The sequence below is a fragment of the Taudactylus pleione genome, unplaced genomic scaffold (assembly GCF_031769625.1).
Source record: "Taudactylus pleione unplaced genomic scaffold, aTauple2 ptg000114l, whole genome shotgun sequence".
In the NCBI taxonomy this organism is placed as follows: Eukaryota; Metazoa; Chordata; class Amphibia; order Anura; family Myobatrachidae; genus Taudactylus; species Taudactylus pleione.
Genome location: NW_028284516.1, coordinates 6647985 through 6664327, shown reverse-complemented (window position 1 = coordinate 6664327; position 16343 = coordinate 6647985). Strand labels below are relative to the sequence as shown.

General features: G+C 44.2%; 1 protein-coding gene across 1 annotated transcript in view; it reads left to right on the top strand.

Moving 5' to 3' along the window:
* The first annotated feature begins 741 nt into the window (after positions 1-741).
* Positions 742-16343, top strand: part of LOC148524929 (Y+L amino acid transporter 2-like) — a 71119-nt gene continuing 55517 nt past the window's right edge. Inside the window, exons 1-2 of the mRNA XM_088471393.1 lie at positions 742-814; positions 5059-5597. Of these exons, the coding sequence (XP_088327519.1) occupies positions 5084-5597 (514 nt within the window). The 5' untranslated portion in view covers positions 742-814; positions 5059-5083. The remainder of the gene's footprint in view (positions 815-5058; positions 5598-16343) is intronic.

The following is a 16343-nucleotide window of genomic DNA, read 5'->3' as shown; positions in this document are numbered from 1 at the left end:
CAGTCAATTCATTCTGCATGGTGCTGTCATCTTTATCACTTAAAACAAAATTCCAGTGGTGAAACATTCAACATTGCACAACCATATATTGTCCATGGGAAAATTCAGCACAACCGTTTTTATTTGTAAATGCGCGTTTCACCGAATTTATAGTTTGAATGGCGTTGGGATGATGATAGTCAATTCATTCTGCAGGATGCTATTGTTGATTAGGACTAAGGTCACTTAAAGCCAGATTGCATTGGAGAAACGTGTCATATTGCACGGCAAAACATTGTACAAGACAAATATTTCACACATCTTCTCACTTGTAAGATGATAATATACATTGTTCCTCTGCACAGGTAACCTAAGAACTGTGAGTCAGTTGCATTCAGTTGTGTTGTTGTGTTTAGCATACAGTACATACAGACTAAAATAAACCAGAGGACTTGTGGCTTCCTGACAAGAAAGTAATGTCCGTATCATTTACCAAGAAAACCCTCAGCTGCCTGTTTCAATATACTGTTATTTAAACAGCACATAGAGGAACTCTCCCTGTACTTTTAATTGATGCCTCACACCTGGAAATCTACATTATTTTTATAAAGTTCCAGTAGAACAAAACTGTTACTTATTGATAACTGCAAAGGTAGGTTTGGCTGGCTGACTTTCATAAGATGACATACAATATTAGTCACTGTGTTTTATAGAACTAATTGCTTTTTATTTTTTTACAGACGTTCCATTTTGTTTGTATAAATAACATTATAATGCAGAAGTAAGATTAATACTGTGATCACTCATTGCAGAATATACAGTATTGCAACGACGGGTAAGTACTGATATAAAAGAATACTAAATGTAATTACTAAGGAGTGATCTCTGTATGTAGTATTAGGAACGACTTTTATATTTAATATTTAGTCTTTTATAACTACTGTGTGTTGTTTGTAATGGGCTCATCGCTGTATGGTTACTAAAGAACAATGATTAAGGGGTATATTTACTAAAGTGCAGGGTTTTAGAAGTGGAGATGTTGCCCATAGCAACCAATCAGATTGTAGCTATTATCTGTAGAAGGTGTTAGATAAATGTTAAGTGGAATCTGATTGGTTGCTATGGGCAACATCTCCACTTCTAAAAACCCTGCACTTTAGTAAATATACCCCTAAGTGATTCCGTTACTGTTCAGCATGATGGGCTCTATTTATTAACATTATTTTTACTAAAATAAAGTGAAAAAGGGTGTTTTCACACCCTTTTCACATTATTTTAGTATCACCTATAGTTATTACAGGGCAATTGGAGTAGAATTCTTAAAATTCTACTCCAACCCCTAAGTATCACTTATTTTTAGTAAGCAGATCGCATTTCCCATAATTGTAATGGGAAATGTGATCCGATCAAATTTACTAAAAATAAATTGTGAAAAAAAACGGTGAAAGCCCTGTGATAATAACGCCACCTGGAGGTGGTGTTATCCAGGGTCTCCCCCAGTTACCGGACTCCTGCCCTGCTCTAACGGGGAGAGCAGAGCCCGGAGCCGGCCCCAGTAATCAACTGTGTGGTCTAAACAGACCACACGCTGATACACTGTAAAAAAGTTAAAAAAAAAAAAAGTAAAAAAAAAATTAACTTACCTGACTCCAGGGACCGGTGGTCGGGGCTCCGGTGATGATTCCCCTCCAGTCAGCTGGGCTCCGATGCTGCACTGCGGCCCGGTCATCAGGTGATCGGGTCCCAGTGCAGTATGGGATATCACCTGACTGGAGGACATGGAAGACATCACCGGGGCCCGGATCATGCAGGTAAGTGTAATTAAGGGAGAGGGGGGGTTGCGGGTGGGTCCACGATCTCGGGGAGCGGGGCTTAACGACGGGGTGGGGCTTAGCACCGGGGGGTAGAAGCGGCGGCCGGTCGGCGCATGCACCGGGCACTAGTCACGGTATTTTTTTGCGAAAATACTGTGACTAGTGTGCGGATGGTATTCGCAGGGACAGAGCTTTCTCGCAAGCTCTGTCCCTGCAAGGGACTTGTAGTAAATCCCTGTGATATTGCCTGAATTTGCAATGCGAATTCAGTCGGTAATATCAAAGTACAATCTGCATTACAAATGCGGATTGTAGTAAATAGAACCCTGGGGGAGATGTATGAAGCCCAGAAGCAGTATAAGCTCACGTAAGGTGCGCTCATACCGCTTCTCCCCGATGTATGATCGGGGGGCTGGGCAGTAAATGACAGGGACATAGCCTGGGCCATGTACGAATGGTCAGATCACCTGACCGTTCAGCCCGCTGTAACTGTCGTTATCGACAGCTACAGCCTGGCGCTATCCTATTCCCACAGCAGGGATAGCGCTGTCCCTGCTGCGGTAGCTGCCGGCTCCAGGGCTGCACGCGGGGATCTCGCGATACTTGTGAGATCCCGCGCATGCTCAGTGGAGCCGGCCGGGACTGAGACACAGAGCATCAGCACTAGGCTGATGCGCTGTGGTCTCTTGCGGGTAGTGCCGGAGGGGGGAGTTAACGCTCTCCCTCTCCAGCCGATGAGATGTTCTTACATCTCATTGGTAGTGCTTCCTGCTTCGCCTCAGTAAAGAGGTGAAGCGGGAAGCGCTATAGCGGCACGTTAAGTGCCGCTATCATACATCTACCCCCCTATGTGCTGAATATCTCCCTGTTCATTCCATGTAAGTAGGATGTTTTGGGAAAAGTGCAGGATTGTATCAAGCTAATGAGCAGGATAATAATGAGGATTTGTTTCCTTATGTTATTTAGCCAATGACAGTTTGCTGATGCAGTGCAGGAAGGCAGTATAGTTACCTTACCTATAATAAAATCAAACTGGTTAACAAGGGAGATATTATAACTTATTTATTATGGGGGAGGGCTAAGCATATTTAAACGAACGCTGATATGAAAGCACGCATCAATACACTGTACTGGCATAGAGTCTAGATGTGCTGTGGATCTATTAATACTGAAAGGTGGAAGATAGCCAAACGCATGAGGCAGCACTCATGTTACATTAGTCTCTACAATTAGCCTCTACAGTGAAGAAAATACAGAATTATGGTAAAATAACTTCTAAGATGCTTTTTCCTTAAAACGGTTTTATGTATATACTTGTATTTTGTTTTATAATATATAATTCATTTATTCAAACCACAGCTCGCTGTCTGGCATTACAGTTCAAGTTTCTGTAAGAACAATTGCAGGCCATTGTATGGGGCAAACCTAGTGGAATAAAAATTGACTCTCTCTTTGCCCTAAGAATGTGATTTGTGTTGTGAACTGAGGATTTTATATATTTAGGTTTCGTACACTTCTGAAAAAGCTTTAGAAGATTAACTCTCATTTGTGGCATTGGGGCCCCATAAAGGAATGTAGTCAGAATGGTGATGGTTACAATCAGCAACGGCTCCTATCCTCTTGCATGAGAGCGGTGCCGCTGTTGCAGGTCCGGCCAGCCGGGTCCCAGTGCCTGCGCTATGGATCTGCCGGGACCGACGCATGTGCACAATCAGCGGTGGCGCCGCACTAGTGCATAACACCAGCTTCTAGGGACTGCATCGGCTGCAGCCCTTAGAAGCCTGGTAGGGCTGGCCAAAAGGCAGAGCAACTGCTTCCATTGGAAGCTGTTCTCTGCTAATTGCAGCCTGGAGTGGCTGTCCCAGGCGCAGAAAACACCTCCCACACGGGCTGCCTGTCCTGTGCATGGCTGGCAGGTAGCACTTCTCAGGGCCGTAACTAGGGTAGTGCGACCAGTGCCATGGCACAGGGCACCGCAGGGCAGGGGGCGCTGTTTGGGACTGTCAATATTCCTGTGTATTATCATTCTCACTTGTAGATCCCTCTTCTTTTAACCCCAACATCTCCTGGCCGCCCGTATCTGTTCCCTGGTCCTTCCCCATGAGGCCATGGCTCTTTTTCAGGTGCAATATCTTATGTCTCTATTTAAAAAGTGTGTGGGGAAAGGGGAGGCGCCAATGCTCTCTCTGGCACAGGGCACCAAAAAGTCTAGACACGGCTCTGGCGCTTTCAATGGGAAACAACTGTCAGTTACATTGTAGCTGAGGTGGCAGAATTTTTAATGGGGGGCTGCAGCTCTTAGGTAAAATCCGCCACTTCTCAAAATACTGACAGCGATTTCCTGACAGTCACAATCCTGACACATTCCAACGGTAAGTATTAGGATTAGGGTTAGGCACTAGGGGGAGGGTTAGGCTGTGGAAGCGGAGGGTTAGGGTTTGGCTGTGGGAAGGGTGGGATAGAGTTAAGATTTGTGTTAAAATACCATCCTGATGGCGCTGTTGGTATTCTGACCATTGGCATCTGACCATTGGGATCCTGTACCCAAGCCCCCATAAACTATAATTTTTTTATCGCAGCAGATCACCGACATAATAGATGATTTTAAACACCAATTTATGCCAGTCCCAACGAACAGTGAAGGTATGTGTATTTGGGGGGAGGATAGGTAATAGGAATGACCATGGAACCACATACAGGCAGCTTGATATTTGGTGGTTTCAGTGCATTCTGAATAGGGTTCTGAGGCTGCACAGAGAGAGGCTTTAGATGCAAGAGGCAGAGACTAATTAATATCAGGGGACTAGAAATCCTAATTTATATTGCTTCAGTCTGGGTACTTGGCTAACTGATAGGTGAAGTAAATTGAGACTTTTAGGAGTTCCGAGTCGAACCGAGTTCGGAATCACATTGGGGTACCGAGTCAAAACGAGCCCTGGTACGGATCTTCCAGCGATTCGGGACTCCGATTTTAAAACCAAACTCGTGTTTTGGATTGCATGTAAACAGGTCAAAATTACATAATTTTTAGCTGTTGTTTTTAAAAAAAAAAAAATATATAGATCCAAAACTAAGACATGTGAGGGTGGTTTTGCAAAACCAAATCATGAAGATGAATCCAGATCCAAAACCAGGGTTGGCGCACATCTCTTCTTGAAATTTCCTGCATGTTCTCAGCTAGGTTCATGTAACATGTGAAATACTGATATGGAGAGTCCTATGAATGGGGCTAACATTTTTCTTTCCTCTGTCCCTTTCATTCCAGCCCAGGCCGTGAAAATCAACAAAACATGTCACTACCGTGGACTTTCATTTGCTCTAAGCAAAATGGGGAAAAAAATAAAATCAACAAAGTAGATTCCAGAGGAAAAACTGTGAACAATATGAATGATAAAATGAAGATGAAGCAAGAAATCACATTGTTCAACGGGGTTTCCTTAATAGTCGGCAATATGATTGGATCTGGGATTTTTGTGTCTCCAAAGGGTGTCCTGATGTATAGTGAATCTTATGGACTGTCCCTCATGATCTGGACACTAGGGGGAGTTTTCTCCATGTTCGGAGCACTATGTTATGCAGAACTAGGGACATCTGTCATGAAGTCTGGAGCGAGCTATGCTTATATCCTAGAAGCCTTTGGAGGATTTATTGCCTTCATCAGACTCTGGTCATCGTTACTAATCATAGAGCCCACTACACAGGCCATTATTGCAATTACATTTGCTAACTACATAGTACAACCAATCTTTCCATCTTGTGAACCGCCATATGCAGCCGTCAGATTAATTGCTGCAGCCTGTGTTTGTAAGTATGCTTTTATAATGATTTCATGTCTTGTTGCACTGTGTATGTACTGAGGATCTAATTCATATGTGGAAAGTGTGCAAGGAAGCGGCTGTGCAATACCATCCAGCAAATATTTAAATACTGCAGGAGGCGTCTATAGGAAGCAGTTTTTATGCCGGCAGATGGGATGCCGGCAGTTGAAATACAGTACTGACACCAGAATCCCGCCACCCGGCATAATGCCGATGTCGATATCTCAAAGGACATCAGGATACCAGCATCGGCATCCCGACCACCGGAATCCCGAACGGCGGTAAGTATGCATGGTTAGCCAGGGATGGGGTATTTAGGATTAGGGACCCCGAAGGAAGATTAGGGTTAGACAGCCCTCAGAGAGGATTAGGGTTAGGCTAAGGGAAGGGGGGGTAGGGTTAGGCACCACTGGGGGGAGGTTAGGGTTAGGCACCCCCCTCCCGGGAGGGTTAGGTTTAGGGTGCGGGAAGGGGGAGTTAGGATTAGGCACCACTAAGGGAGGGGAGTACTAGGGTACTTACCTGCCCCTGTTGGGACTTTGTACCATTCTGGCTTCCAGCATCAGTATTTGAACCAGCAGCTATTCAGCAGCCAGCATCTCATACCGATTCCGGCTTCTATAGGAAGCAGACAGCTCCTAACAGCAATAGTGATCTGAATGCAGCGTCCATACACACTGAATCGGATCATCATTGTGACCATTGGTTGAGATGGCGGCAACAAAATTCAGCTTACTCAGGCTGGCAGCTTGCGAGACCAGAAAATCGGCATCCACTGATGCAGACCCTGGCCTCGGCTCTCCCAAAAAACAGGGGCAACACTCCCCCATTTCTGGGAAACCTGCCGAGGCACGCCCCCGCTCCTCCCCCCACATAAGCTGTCAAACATGCTGCCACTTGGGGGATCTGTGAGCAAGATCGTAGGACCTGTTCTGCTCATGTGAAGAACGGGTCCTGCGCATGCATAGTTTTCTGATCATCAGAAAACTGGGGTAAAAAACTGTATCGCTCAGACCTTTTCATTAGAACTGAAAACATACTGTTAACCCATCATTTTGTATAGACAAGACACAGAATACTTTGCATTTTATTTCCATTAATCAATTTATTGTAAATATATATATATATATATATATATATATATATATATATCCTTTTGCAATGAAGCGGCACTCTCAGTCTTTTGATGAAAAAAGTTTTACTGCATCAGCTTATCAATGTTTCGGGGTCATCCCCCTTCGTCAGGATGACCCCGAAACGTTGATAAGCTGATGCAGTAAAACTTTTTTCATCAAAAGCCTGAGAGTGCCGCTTCATTGCAAAAGTGGAGGGGTTTCATACCCCAGGGTGAGCACCTCAGCAGGATATAATTATTGCTCATGATACATTAGAGTTCCGGTGACTGGTTGTGAATATATATATACCACCAGTTAGGGGGATTTTTTGCAATATTAGCTGTTGGTCAAACACAAACTTCTAGTTACTCTTCAAATCACCATTTGTTTATGTTTTGGATATTACAGTATTCATAAAATAAAAGCCCCCTATGGTAGCCCATAATTCTTATACCTGAATTTTTTATTCCTGGTATATCAACAGAGGTAAAAATATATAAAACAATTTACAATACAAATCAATACATAAATAGCATAAAACAACTTTTAGTAAACCTGCCCCAGTACAGAAGGATAGATGTTATCTGCCACCTACACCCTTACAGGTGTGAGCTCTTAGGTGGACCTCTCATGTGGTATGTGCATGGTTTTCAAAGCGATGACCCTACGCATTTTGTCCACATATACGTGACTTCATCAGGGGTAAATACAAAAATGGAACTGGTCTGAATAAATACTCAATGATATGGAACTGGTTAGAACACTCAGTGGTATAAACTTATTTTCCGTCCCTTGATAGGGAGAAATTCTTAGAAAGGCTCTTAGATGCCAAGTAGTTCTGATAACGATTTTACTGGAACAATTAGATGGATGTTTCTCAACTGATAAATGTAAATAGATTCCTTAATAGCAATTTAAATATGAAGACGTATCATATACTCCCAAGGTGTAAAAACGATGAGACCCAGTGCCAAGCAAGCGGTAAAACTCTATTCAGTCAAATGAAGTGTATGTCTCCCTCTGTTACTGCTAACAGAGGGAGACATACACTTCATATGACATGATATGAAATTTCACAAAACCTATTGAATTTTCTGCCACTCAAACTTACAAAAGCAATGAAATTCCGATCTTTAAGGCTGACGCCTTAATGGACGTGTTCCTTGCGCAATACAGATATGCTATGCCATCACACCCTGTGGTTAACTGCAGATTCAGCACTCTCACAGAGTGAGATTGCTGTCACTCACAAAATGGTGGAGCTGCTAATTCACAGAATTGTGTGCTCCTTGGAATACACACATGCAGTCTATGTAACTGAGATCTGAGCAGTTATATGGCACACACATCCCACATGATGCCTACAATCTTCCCATTCAGAGACCACAACAATCCCACTGGGTTCCAACATCCTTCGCACTCAATACATCCATCTTATTCAAAATATACATTCAGCTAATTGCTAAAACTATCATACTCTGTCTATGCATGTATACTTATTTCCCCTATATGCCTTCATGCTGCTATATATTCCCCAATCCCTACTGCTGTGTGGTCTCCTAACTGTGCTAGTCTGCATGCCCTCATCCGCACCAATATGTATTTCCCTATCTGCACTGCCCTGTCTTCTTGCATCCATGCCACTCTGTTTCCTTCCATCTGCACCACTGCCTTCCCCCCAGCAACACCACTCTGTCTACCCCTCATCTGTGCCACTCTTTCATTCTCCATCTGCACCAGTCTGTCCCCTCCCACCCGCACCACTGTGTCTTCCCACCCATCACCACCAATCTGTCTTCCCCAATCCCTACTGCTGTGTGTTCTCCCATTGTGCTAGTCTGTATTCCTCATCCACACCAATCCTCAGCCCGGTGCACAGCCAATGGGGGGGCGCGATCAGCATGATCGCTCCCCCCATAGGCATAGTAGATTGCTCCTGCTATCTCCTAGTGCAGCCTGCTGTGACTTAAGAGCTGGGCTGCTGTGAATTAAGAGGGAGGGGGAGCTGTGCCGGACTCAGGCCCCCGCCAGGCCCCTGCAGCAAGCCCGGGTCCCCCCCACTCTCAGTGCCCCTGGTAGTATCACGCTAGGAATTGAGGTCCCAATGGAGGAATACAATCTGACATTAAGCAGTGACATTTGGCACTGCTTTATTTATGTATAGCACCTAGGATCTGACTTTATTCTCCTTTGAATCATTGGTATCAGTCAATAGAGTAGATTGTATTATTGTATTATATATTCTGAGCATTTAACTTAAACTGACAGAATACATGTGCTAAAGTGAGATTCCACAGGGTGCACAGCTTACGACTGCAATTACTGCCCCGAGCAGCTTTCACTGGGAATACCAATGGGAAGCTCCCTTCTTAGCTATGCTCCTACTACGCAAATATACATTGCACCCAGGGTGTATTTACAATGGGTGTAGGGTATGTGGTGCACACGGGCCCCTGGGTCCAGGGGGGGCCCGCACTGCACACCCTGCGCCTACATTATACTTACCTCTCCAAAGTCCCACGACAGCGCCGGTGTCTGCACTGTTAAAAACGGCTGGAAAATGGCCGCTGCTGCCATTTTCTTGGTCACCTGAGCATGTGCTATAGAATTCAGTGCGCTATAGACTCAGTGCGCTGCTGGCCGCCGGATGGAGAGGAGGGGGCCGTGACGGAGACTGCACATGGGCCCCTTACTGTCTAGAAACACAGCTGATTGCACCTATATTAATGCGAGTACTACCAATCATGTTCTGTCTACCACTATTATTATTATTATTCCAGGTCTCCTAATATTTTTTATAAAGACCTTTCAAATAACACTTTGTGGTCACGCCTGAGAACACCTCATTACTTTACATAGCAAAGCAGTAACTTTTTTTAAATCTCATACCTTTTATAATTGATGTTTAGGACTTTACCTCAGATTCACTTTCAAGTCCATTGGAGCACAATGAATGAATGAAGAGAGAAGGAGGGAGGGGATCAAACAGGGGAAGGGGAGAGGAAAGTGACGATCAGAGAGGGGAGGTGACAGAGGCCAATAGGAAAGGAGAGAGGAGAGGAAAATGATGATCAGAGAGGGGAGGTGACAGAAACCAATAAGAAATTCAGAGGTGCAAGGTTCTCAAAACCTTTGAACTTGCCACACGTGAAGTTAGTTCAGACGCTGCCAGCTTGAGTCAGGTCATTCCCCTCATCAGACTTTTTCAAAAACAGCTGGAGAAACTGAAGAAGGAGCTGAAACGGAGCAATTCCGCTAAGTATCCACAAGGATCCATGGGTCATCAATCTTTTGAAATCAGATCAATATATTTTGGCGACCATACTTAATCCTAGATTTAAGTCATACCTTGTGTCTTTTTTCCCAAGGGACATAAATCTGAAAAAATACAAAGAGCTGTTGGTAAAAAAATTGTAAGCTGAAGCTGCACGTGACACGCCATCATCTCCCACTTCAGTTTCTGCGGCTGCCAGGAAAAAACTGAATTTTCCCTACAGAATCCCTGCTGGTCATGCAGATCAGTCACCAAAAAATGACATCAAGCCTGAGAGAACTTCCTACTAATAGTGACATGTCTGATATGGTCCCCATTCACAGAATGGTGGATGACTATTTTAGGAATAACATCCAAATAGGCATGTCAGACAGTCCCTTTCAGTACTGGCAGGAAAAAGAGGCAATTTGGAGGCTCATACACAAACTGGCTTTGAATTACTTAAGTTGCCCACCCTCCAGTGTGTACTCCGAAAGAGTTTTCAGTGCAGCTGGCAACCTTATCAGTGATCGGCGTAGGAGGTTACTTCCTCAAAATGTGCAAAAGATGATGTTCATTAAAATGAAATACAAATTCCACAAGGAAGACCTCTACCAACAATTACATTAAAAAAATACAGAGGCGCCTATGGTGGAATCCAGCGGGGACTAATTAATATTGTGTGAAGAAGAGGATGTACATACTGATGGGGATGACGAGGACGAGGACGACGACAACATCTGATGTTGTAATGTAAAGCCAGTTTGTGTATGGGATCATTTCCATGTCCAATGCACATTGGCAGCTTGTTTTATGGGGGTCCAAACAAACCAATCATTTCAGCCACAATTTCCAGTCCCTGTCGCTGAAATGATTGGTTTGTTAAACTCTGAATGTCCTGTTTCATATACAGCATATGGGTGGGTGGGAGGTCCCAGGGGCGGATTGGGCCGCTGGGACAGCGGGTAAGTTCCCGCTGGGCCGGTCCCATCTTCCCCTCTGCCAGGCCAGCTGACGCCGCTAGTCAGCTGTTCCACGTTTTTCTATGAGTGCAAGGGCCGGCTGCTGCGTTTACATGAAGGTCCCGGCTTCTGTGTTCCCTCCCTCACCTTCTGACGCCTGCCTATCCCTCCTCTCTCTGTGATTGGTCAGACCATCCCCTGGGGCTGCTGGAGGCTGGGGCGTAGCAAGTGCTAGTGCTCCAGGTGCCGAGGTTGACAGGGAGTGACGTCCTGGCCAGAATAGTACTACTTTTTTTTTCCCTCTGACCTACTAGACCACCAGGGATCGTAGTAGCGTAGCAGATGGGACAGGTATGTGTGCAGGAGCGCCCTAAACCTCCCCCTCCTTCCCTCCTCCATTAAGAGAACACACATACTGACACTGTAGATCACATTCCTGTGGCTGAACGTTACCTGCTATTCCTCCTGTGCCGACAATTGACTAAGCACACACTGTTTGGCTGGCTTTGCTGCTGTGTGCTAATCTCACTCTCCTCCACCTCCCCCCCCCCCCCCCCCCCCCGTCAGGTGCAGCTCAGGGGCTGAGCTGTTGCTGCAGAAGGAAGGTTCTGGTACTTTGTCACCTGTTACGTGATACATACTGGTCCAAATGTGAATTCCAGTGTGTCTCCAGCCTAGTGAGTGTCATAGGTCAGTGTGTGTGTAGATAACTACAATAATATAAATATTGTGTATTAAATACAATACAGTGTACAGTGTATTATATATTATTGGATGTCCCAGTAGAAACTCTCCTTAACTTATTGTATACTGCAGATCATAATGTCATGTTATCTGCATTACATTAAGAGCTGCCTGGTGTACTGACACTGTACCCAATCAATATACTGTACAATCATTGTCTGAATTTGTGACTGATAATGGCCTGAGTCACATTTTCTGCATTGTATTTGTTTGTTTTTTCATTTATTTATCCATATTTCTTTGTACAATGCAGGCTGTGTGGGATTAACATAAAATTATTAGAGGTGTGGTACCACATGAAGATCAAACATTTTAAGTATACTTTTTTATATATCCCACAGAGCTGTATAATTTTGGTTTAATATAAAACACATTTACAGTATGTATAGATGCAGAAGGTATAAACCTAGTATGTTGTACTGGTCATTTGCCGGGTCGCTAGTTGTTGTGCCCAGCATTGAAGAGTTTTTTTTTCTCTCTTTATTCACCTTCCATACTCTCTACCTCTTTCCTCCTATATCTGCCCCTTGTCCTCTCTCTCTCTCTCTCTCTCTCTCTCTCTCTCTCTCTTCCCTGATTCCTCCCGTTCCGCTGTCTCCCTTTTCCTCTAATTTTGCCCCTTCTTTCCCCTGAGACGTATTACCTCACAGCCCTATATCACAGACACATAGCCATTTGCCCAACTCAATAACCGCTCCTCTTCCATGGCCTCACATACTTTGGTCTTTTAATCTTGGCTGACACTTGCTGGACAGGGCTTTTGGGTTGCCATCCCAGCATGGCACCATGAGCTGGGTCCTGTTGAGACTCACTGTCGCCTTTGTGCAGCTATACAGGGAGCTCAGGGGTCCCATCCTTCTCCAACCCATGCTTTCACTGTTGGAGTTTAGAAAGGATTTACCCTCTGGTTCCTCCAGAATGTACAGGGCTTTAGTGGCATCCTCCTTTTCTCCTGTGAGAGAATGAGTAGCTCGCTGTGCATAGGATGGGCACAAGGAGGAGGAACATCTAACTCTCACTGTACATGTCAGGGTCAGATATTTTAATTAATTATATAATTAGCTATGTAAATATTGTGTGGGGGGAGGGGGCAGCGTAGCCTGTACATGCTTCAGACGCCATAGCTCCATGCTACGCCTATAGCTGGAGATGAGCTAAACCTCGCAGCGAGGAGAGGGGTGTGCGCTGCTTTAGCTATGTAGCTGGGGGCAGGAGCCGACTGTCAGTACTGTACATGGAGGGAGGAACGGTGACCGGGACCCGGGAGCTGTGGAGATGTCTTCTTCCAGGTGAGTTCTTCCACTCCCATCCTGTCTGCTTCTTCTCACCACTACTTCCATCCTGCCCCGGCTTCTAACTACTGCTCCCATCCTGATCCCTGCTTTTATTTTTTCCTGTGGGGGCCAATGTGTCTTTTTTCCTATTGAGGCAATTGGAGTTTTCTTATTTTCCTGTGGGAGCCAATGAGTTTTAGTGTTTTATTGTTTTCTGGAAGGGCCAATGTGTTTTATTTTCCTACTGAAGCCAATGTGTTTGTATTTTTTTCTAGTGGGTGCCAGTGTTTGTGTGTTGCAATGATTTTTGTCTGCACATGCATCTGAGTTGCACCTCGGATGGTTCCCGATGGTGTTTATACAGAGTTGCAGTACGGATTCAGAAGCATGCACGCCAAAAGTGTATTAGAAATGTGTTCAATATACTGTACCTAGGGGGTTACAGGGAGCTGGCTAATCAGACGCAGATGTAGCAAAATCAGGCTCTATAAGGAGGGATCTCATCCCCTCAACAGTCCCAGTCTCATTAGGGCTGCTTCCATCCCAATCCGCCCCTGGGAGGTCCAAAGGACTATTCCATCTTTCACCTCTTTTCTCTGCATTATGTGCTGTTTGGGGCATTGCTGCCTGACATTTTGAATTTGATGGTTTATGAATGTCCAGAAATTGTAATGGCCACACTCAGCATCTCCTGTATGCCCCTTTCATTTTTTTAAAATGGCCACATGTTACTGCAGCCCACTGCTGTCGCTTATTTTAGTCCGCCAGCTAGCTGGATGCACCATTTTGACTACAAATGATTGGGAATAAATATTATTAAGGTTAATAATACTGTAGGAACAAAAACAGGCTCAAATTATGTGGTTTTACCTGTTTTTATCACTTTTTGAAAAAAGATCCAGATCCAAAACACACAAGGGTGGTTTTGCAATACTAGATCCAGATCCAAAACACGAAGGAGATACAGATCCAAAACCGAAAACAAAAACAAAACAAGGGGTCAAAAATATGATAATTCTTTCAGTTTCATAAAGTAGCACTAGGGACTACAAATATAGAATTAAGTGCTATAAATGTATTTAGTAATAGCACTTATCTCCATTTTGCATAACGCATGCACTCTCTGTACAAATCTTTCATTCCATTTATCCACTTATTCATGGTAAGATTCTGGTAAGATTCAGGATGTAATACTTGTAGACTCGGGTCGTCTCGCCAAGTTCGGAACTCGGATCTAAAAACCAGATCATATTTTGGATTGCATTTTAGTCCCTCCCTTGCGATTTCAGGTACGGTGAAGTGGCCAAAACTGATTGGAAATGACTGGAAATTATTGTTAATAATACTATAGGAACAAAAACAGGCCCAAGTTATATGATTTTAGCTGTTTAAACTTTTTATCAATTTTTAAAGAAAACCAAAACAAAACACTTGAGGGTGATTTTGCCAAAACCAAAACACGACGATGATTTAGAACCAGAACAAAAACCAGAACCTGGGGAACCTGTGCACAAAACTGCAGTGCTGTACATTGGGAAGATCACGGTGCAAACAAATTACATACACGGACATGAAACAGAGGGCAATAATGTGGACAGTCCCAAATGATGTGTACTGTATAAGACACTTAAAAAATAGGGGTATATATTATTTACTAAAGTGTGAGTTTATAGAAATGGAGATGTTGTCCATAGCAACCAATCAGATTCTAGCTATTATCATGTAGGTGGTGCTAGATAAATGTTAAGTAGAATTGAATTGGTTCCTATGGGCAACATCTCCACTTCTAAAAACCCACACTTTAGCAAATATACGCACTAGCGCACGGAGGGAGGGTTTCTAAGTACCCAGAAACCCCCCCTGACCGACCAATTTTGTTTTTTCTTCAGAGATGGAGACAACCTTGCTGCCCAACCGCTGCCTGTTCAGATGTCAGCGCTTCCGCATCAGGAGGTTTTCATACCACCTGACGAGGAAGCGCTGGCACCTGAATCGGCAGTGGATGGACAGTGCGCCATGCTCACAGCCCTCCCAGAGGGAGCTAGACAGAGGGAGACAGCACTGCCGGAGCCGGGCTCCACCTTCCGGCTCCCACAGTGGCTGATGGGAGAGACGTCATGAAGTTTCTCCCATAGTGCAGAGCAGGCCGGCTTGGGTGGACGGAGCAGCAGACGGCGTGACGATATTAAAATGACCCTAAATATACCCCTGCCTGTACCTTCTAAAATCCTATCTATAAACCTCTAAGGATGACGCCAATTTGCGTACGCAGTCATACAGTAAATAAAAGACTCCAGACTTGGAACGTGTGGTTCCGAAGCAAAAAGTTTTATTCAAGTAAAAAGTACAGTCAGTTACACGTTATTGATCCAGACACAATTAGACGCAAAGGAATTATACAGACCCCAAGTACAGTATACATACGCCGCGCTTTCTGGTCCAGATATTAGGCATCAGCAAGAAACCCCGTCGTCATTCAGCATTCAGCAAGAAGACTAAAGACCCAGTGTTTGAGCACACATATTTATACCCCCCCGAGAATAGACCGGACAACAGAGAAGTTTGTTGCTGATGTCATTGATTCCCAGGGAGGAAGCATCTGTTACAGAGAATTTAACAGGCTGGTTCAAATAGACTCACCCAGCTTCTAACAACTGGGGGTCTCTGCCCTCCTGCCACATGCAACATCCTAACAGTTATTTATATCATATACATTTTATTGCTTGAAGTCTCTGCGGTCCATAACTCGAGAATGCATGATGCGATCTCCCCACCGATATCACCGGAATACTGTGGAAAGAGTACGCATCAATACGAAACCAAACACGGCTTTCTTAGCATGTATAAAACCTTAGTTATCAAATATCTTTATTTCACAGCATTTATACTAAGTGAACAAACTTAAATCTTATACCTTAAAGCTTATTAAACCTTTTATGTTGATATATAATGTGTGAGTATGCGGGGTTTGATATAAAAACGCTAGTTAACTTGTGGCCAATGCATGCGTATTAATGTGTGTATGAGAAATGGTGCACTTAACACTTACTAAGTGAACACTAGCAGTGTGGATTGCTGAGCATGATAGTTCCACATGCCCCCTGTCTCAGCAGCCCCACCTTTCCCGTGTTCAAAGGAAAAGCTCTTTTGTTCTCCCAGACTCTTGTGTGGATGCAAATTAAGCCAGCTACAAGACACAAACCTAAGATAACACTCTAGTCTTTGAAGTTATTTCATTATAGGAAGCTTGCTAATGTAAGGTGTTTATTCTAGTCGGGCCAGCTGGAGTGAGAGCAGACGTTATCTAGGAAGCTTATCTACACAAGCTAGTTGTCACTTGGCCATTTGCTCTGTTCAACTAATGCAATCCAATTTTGGCATACT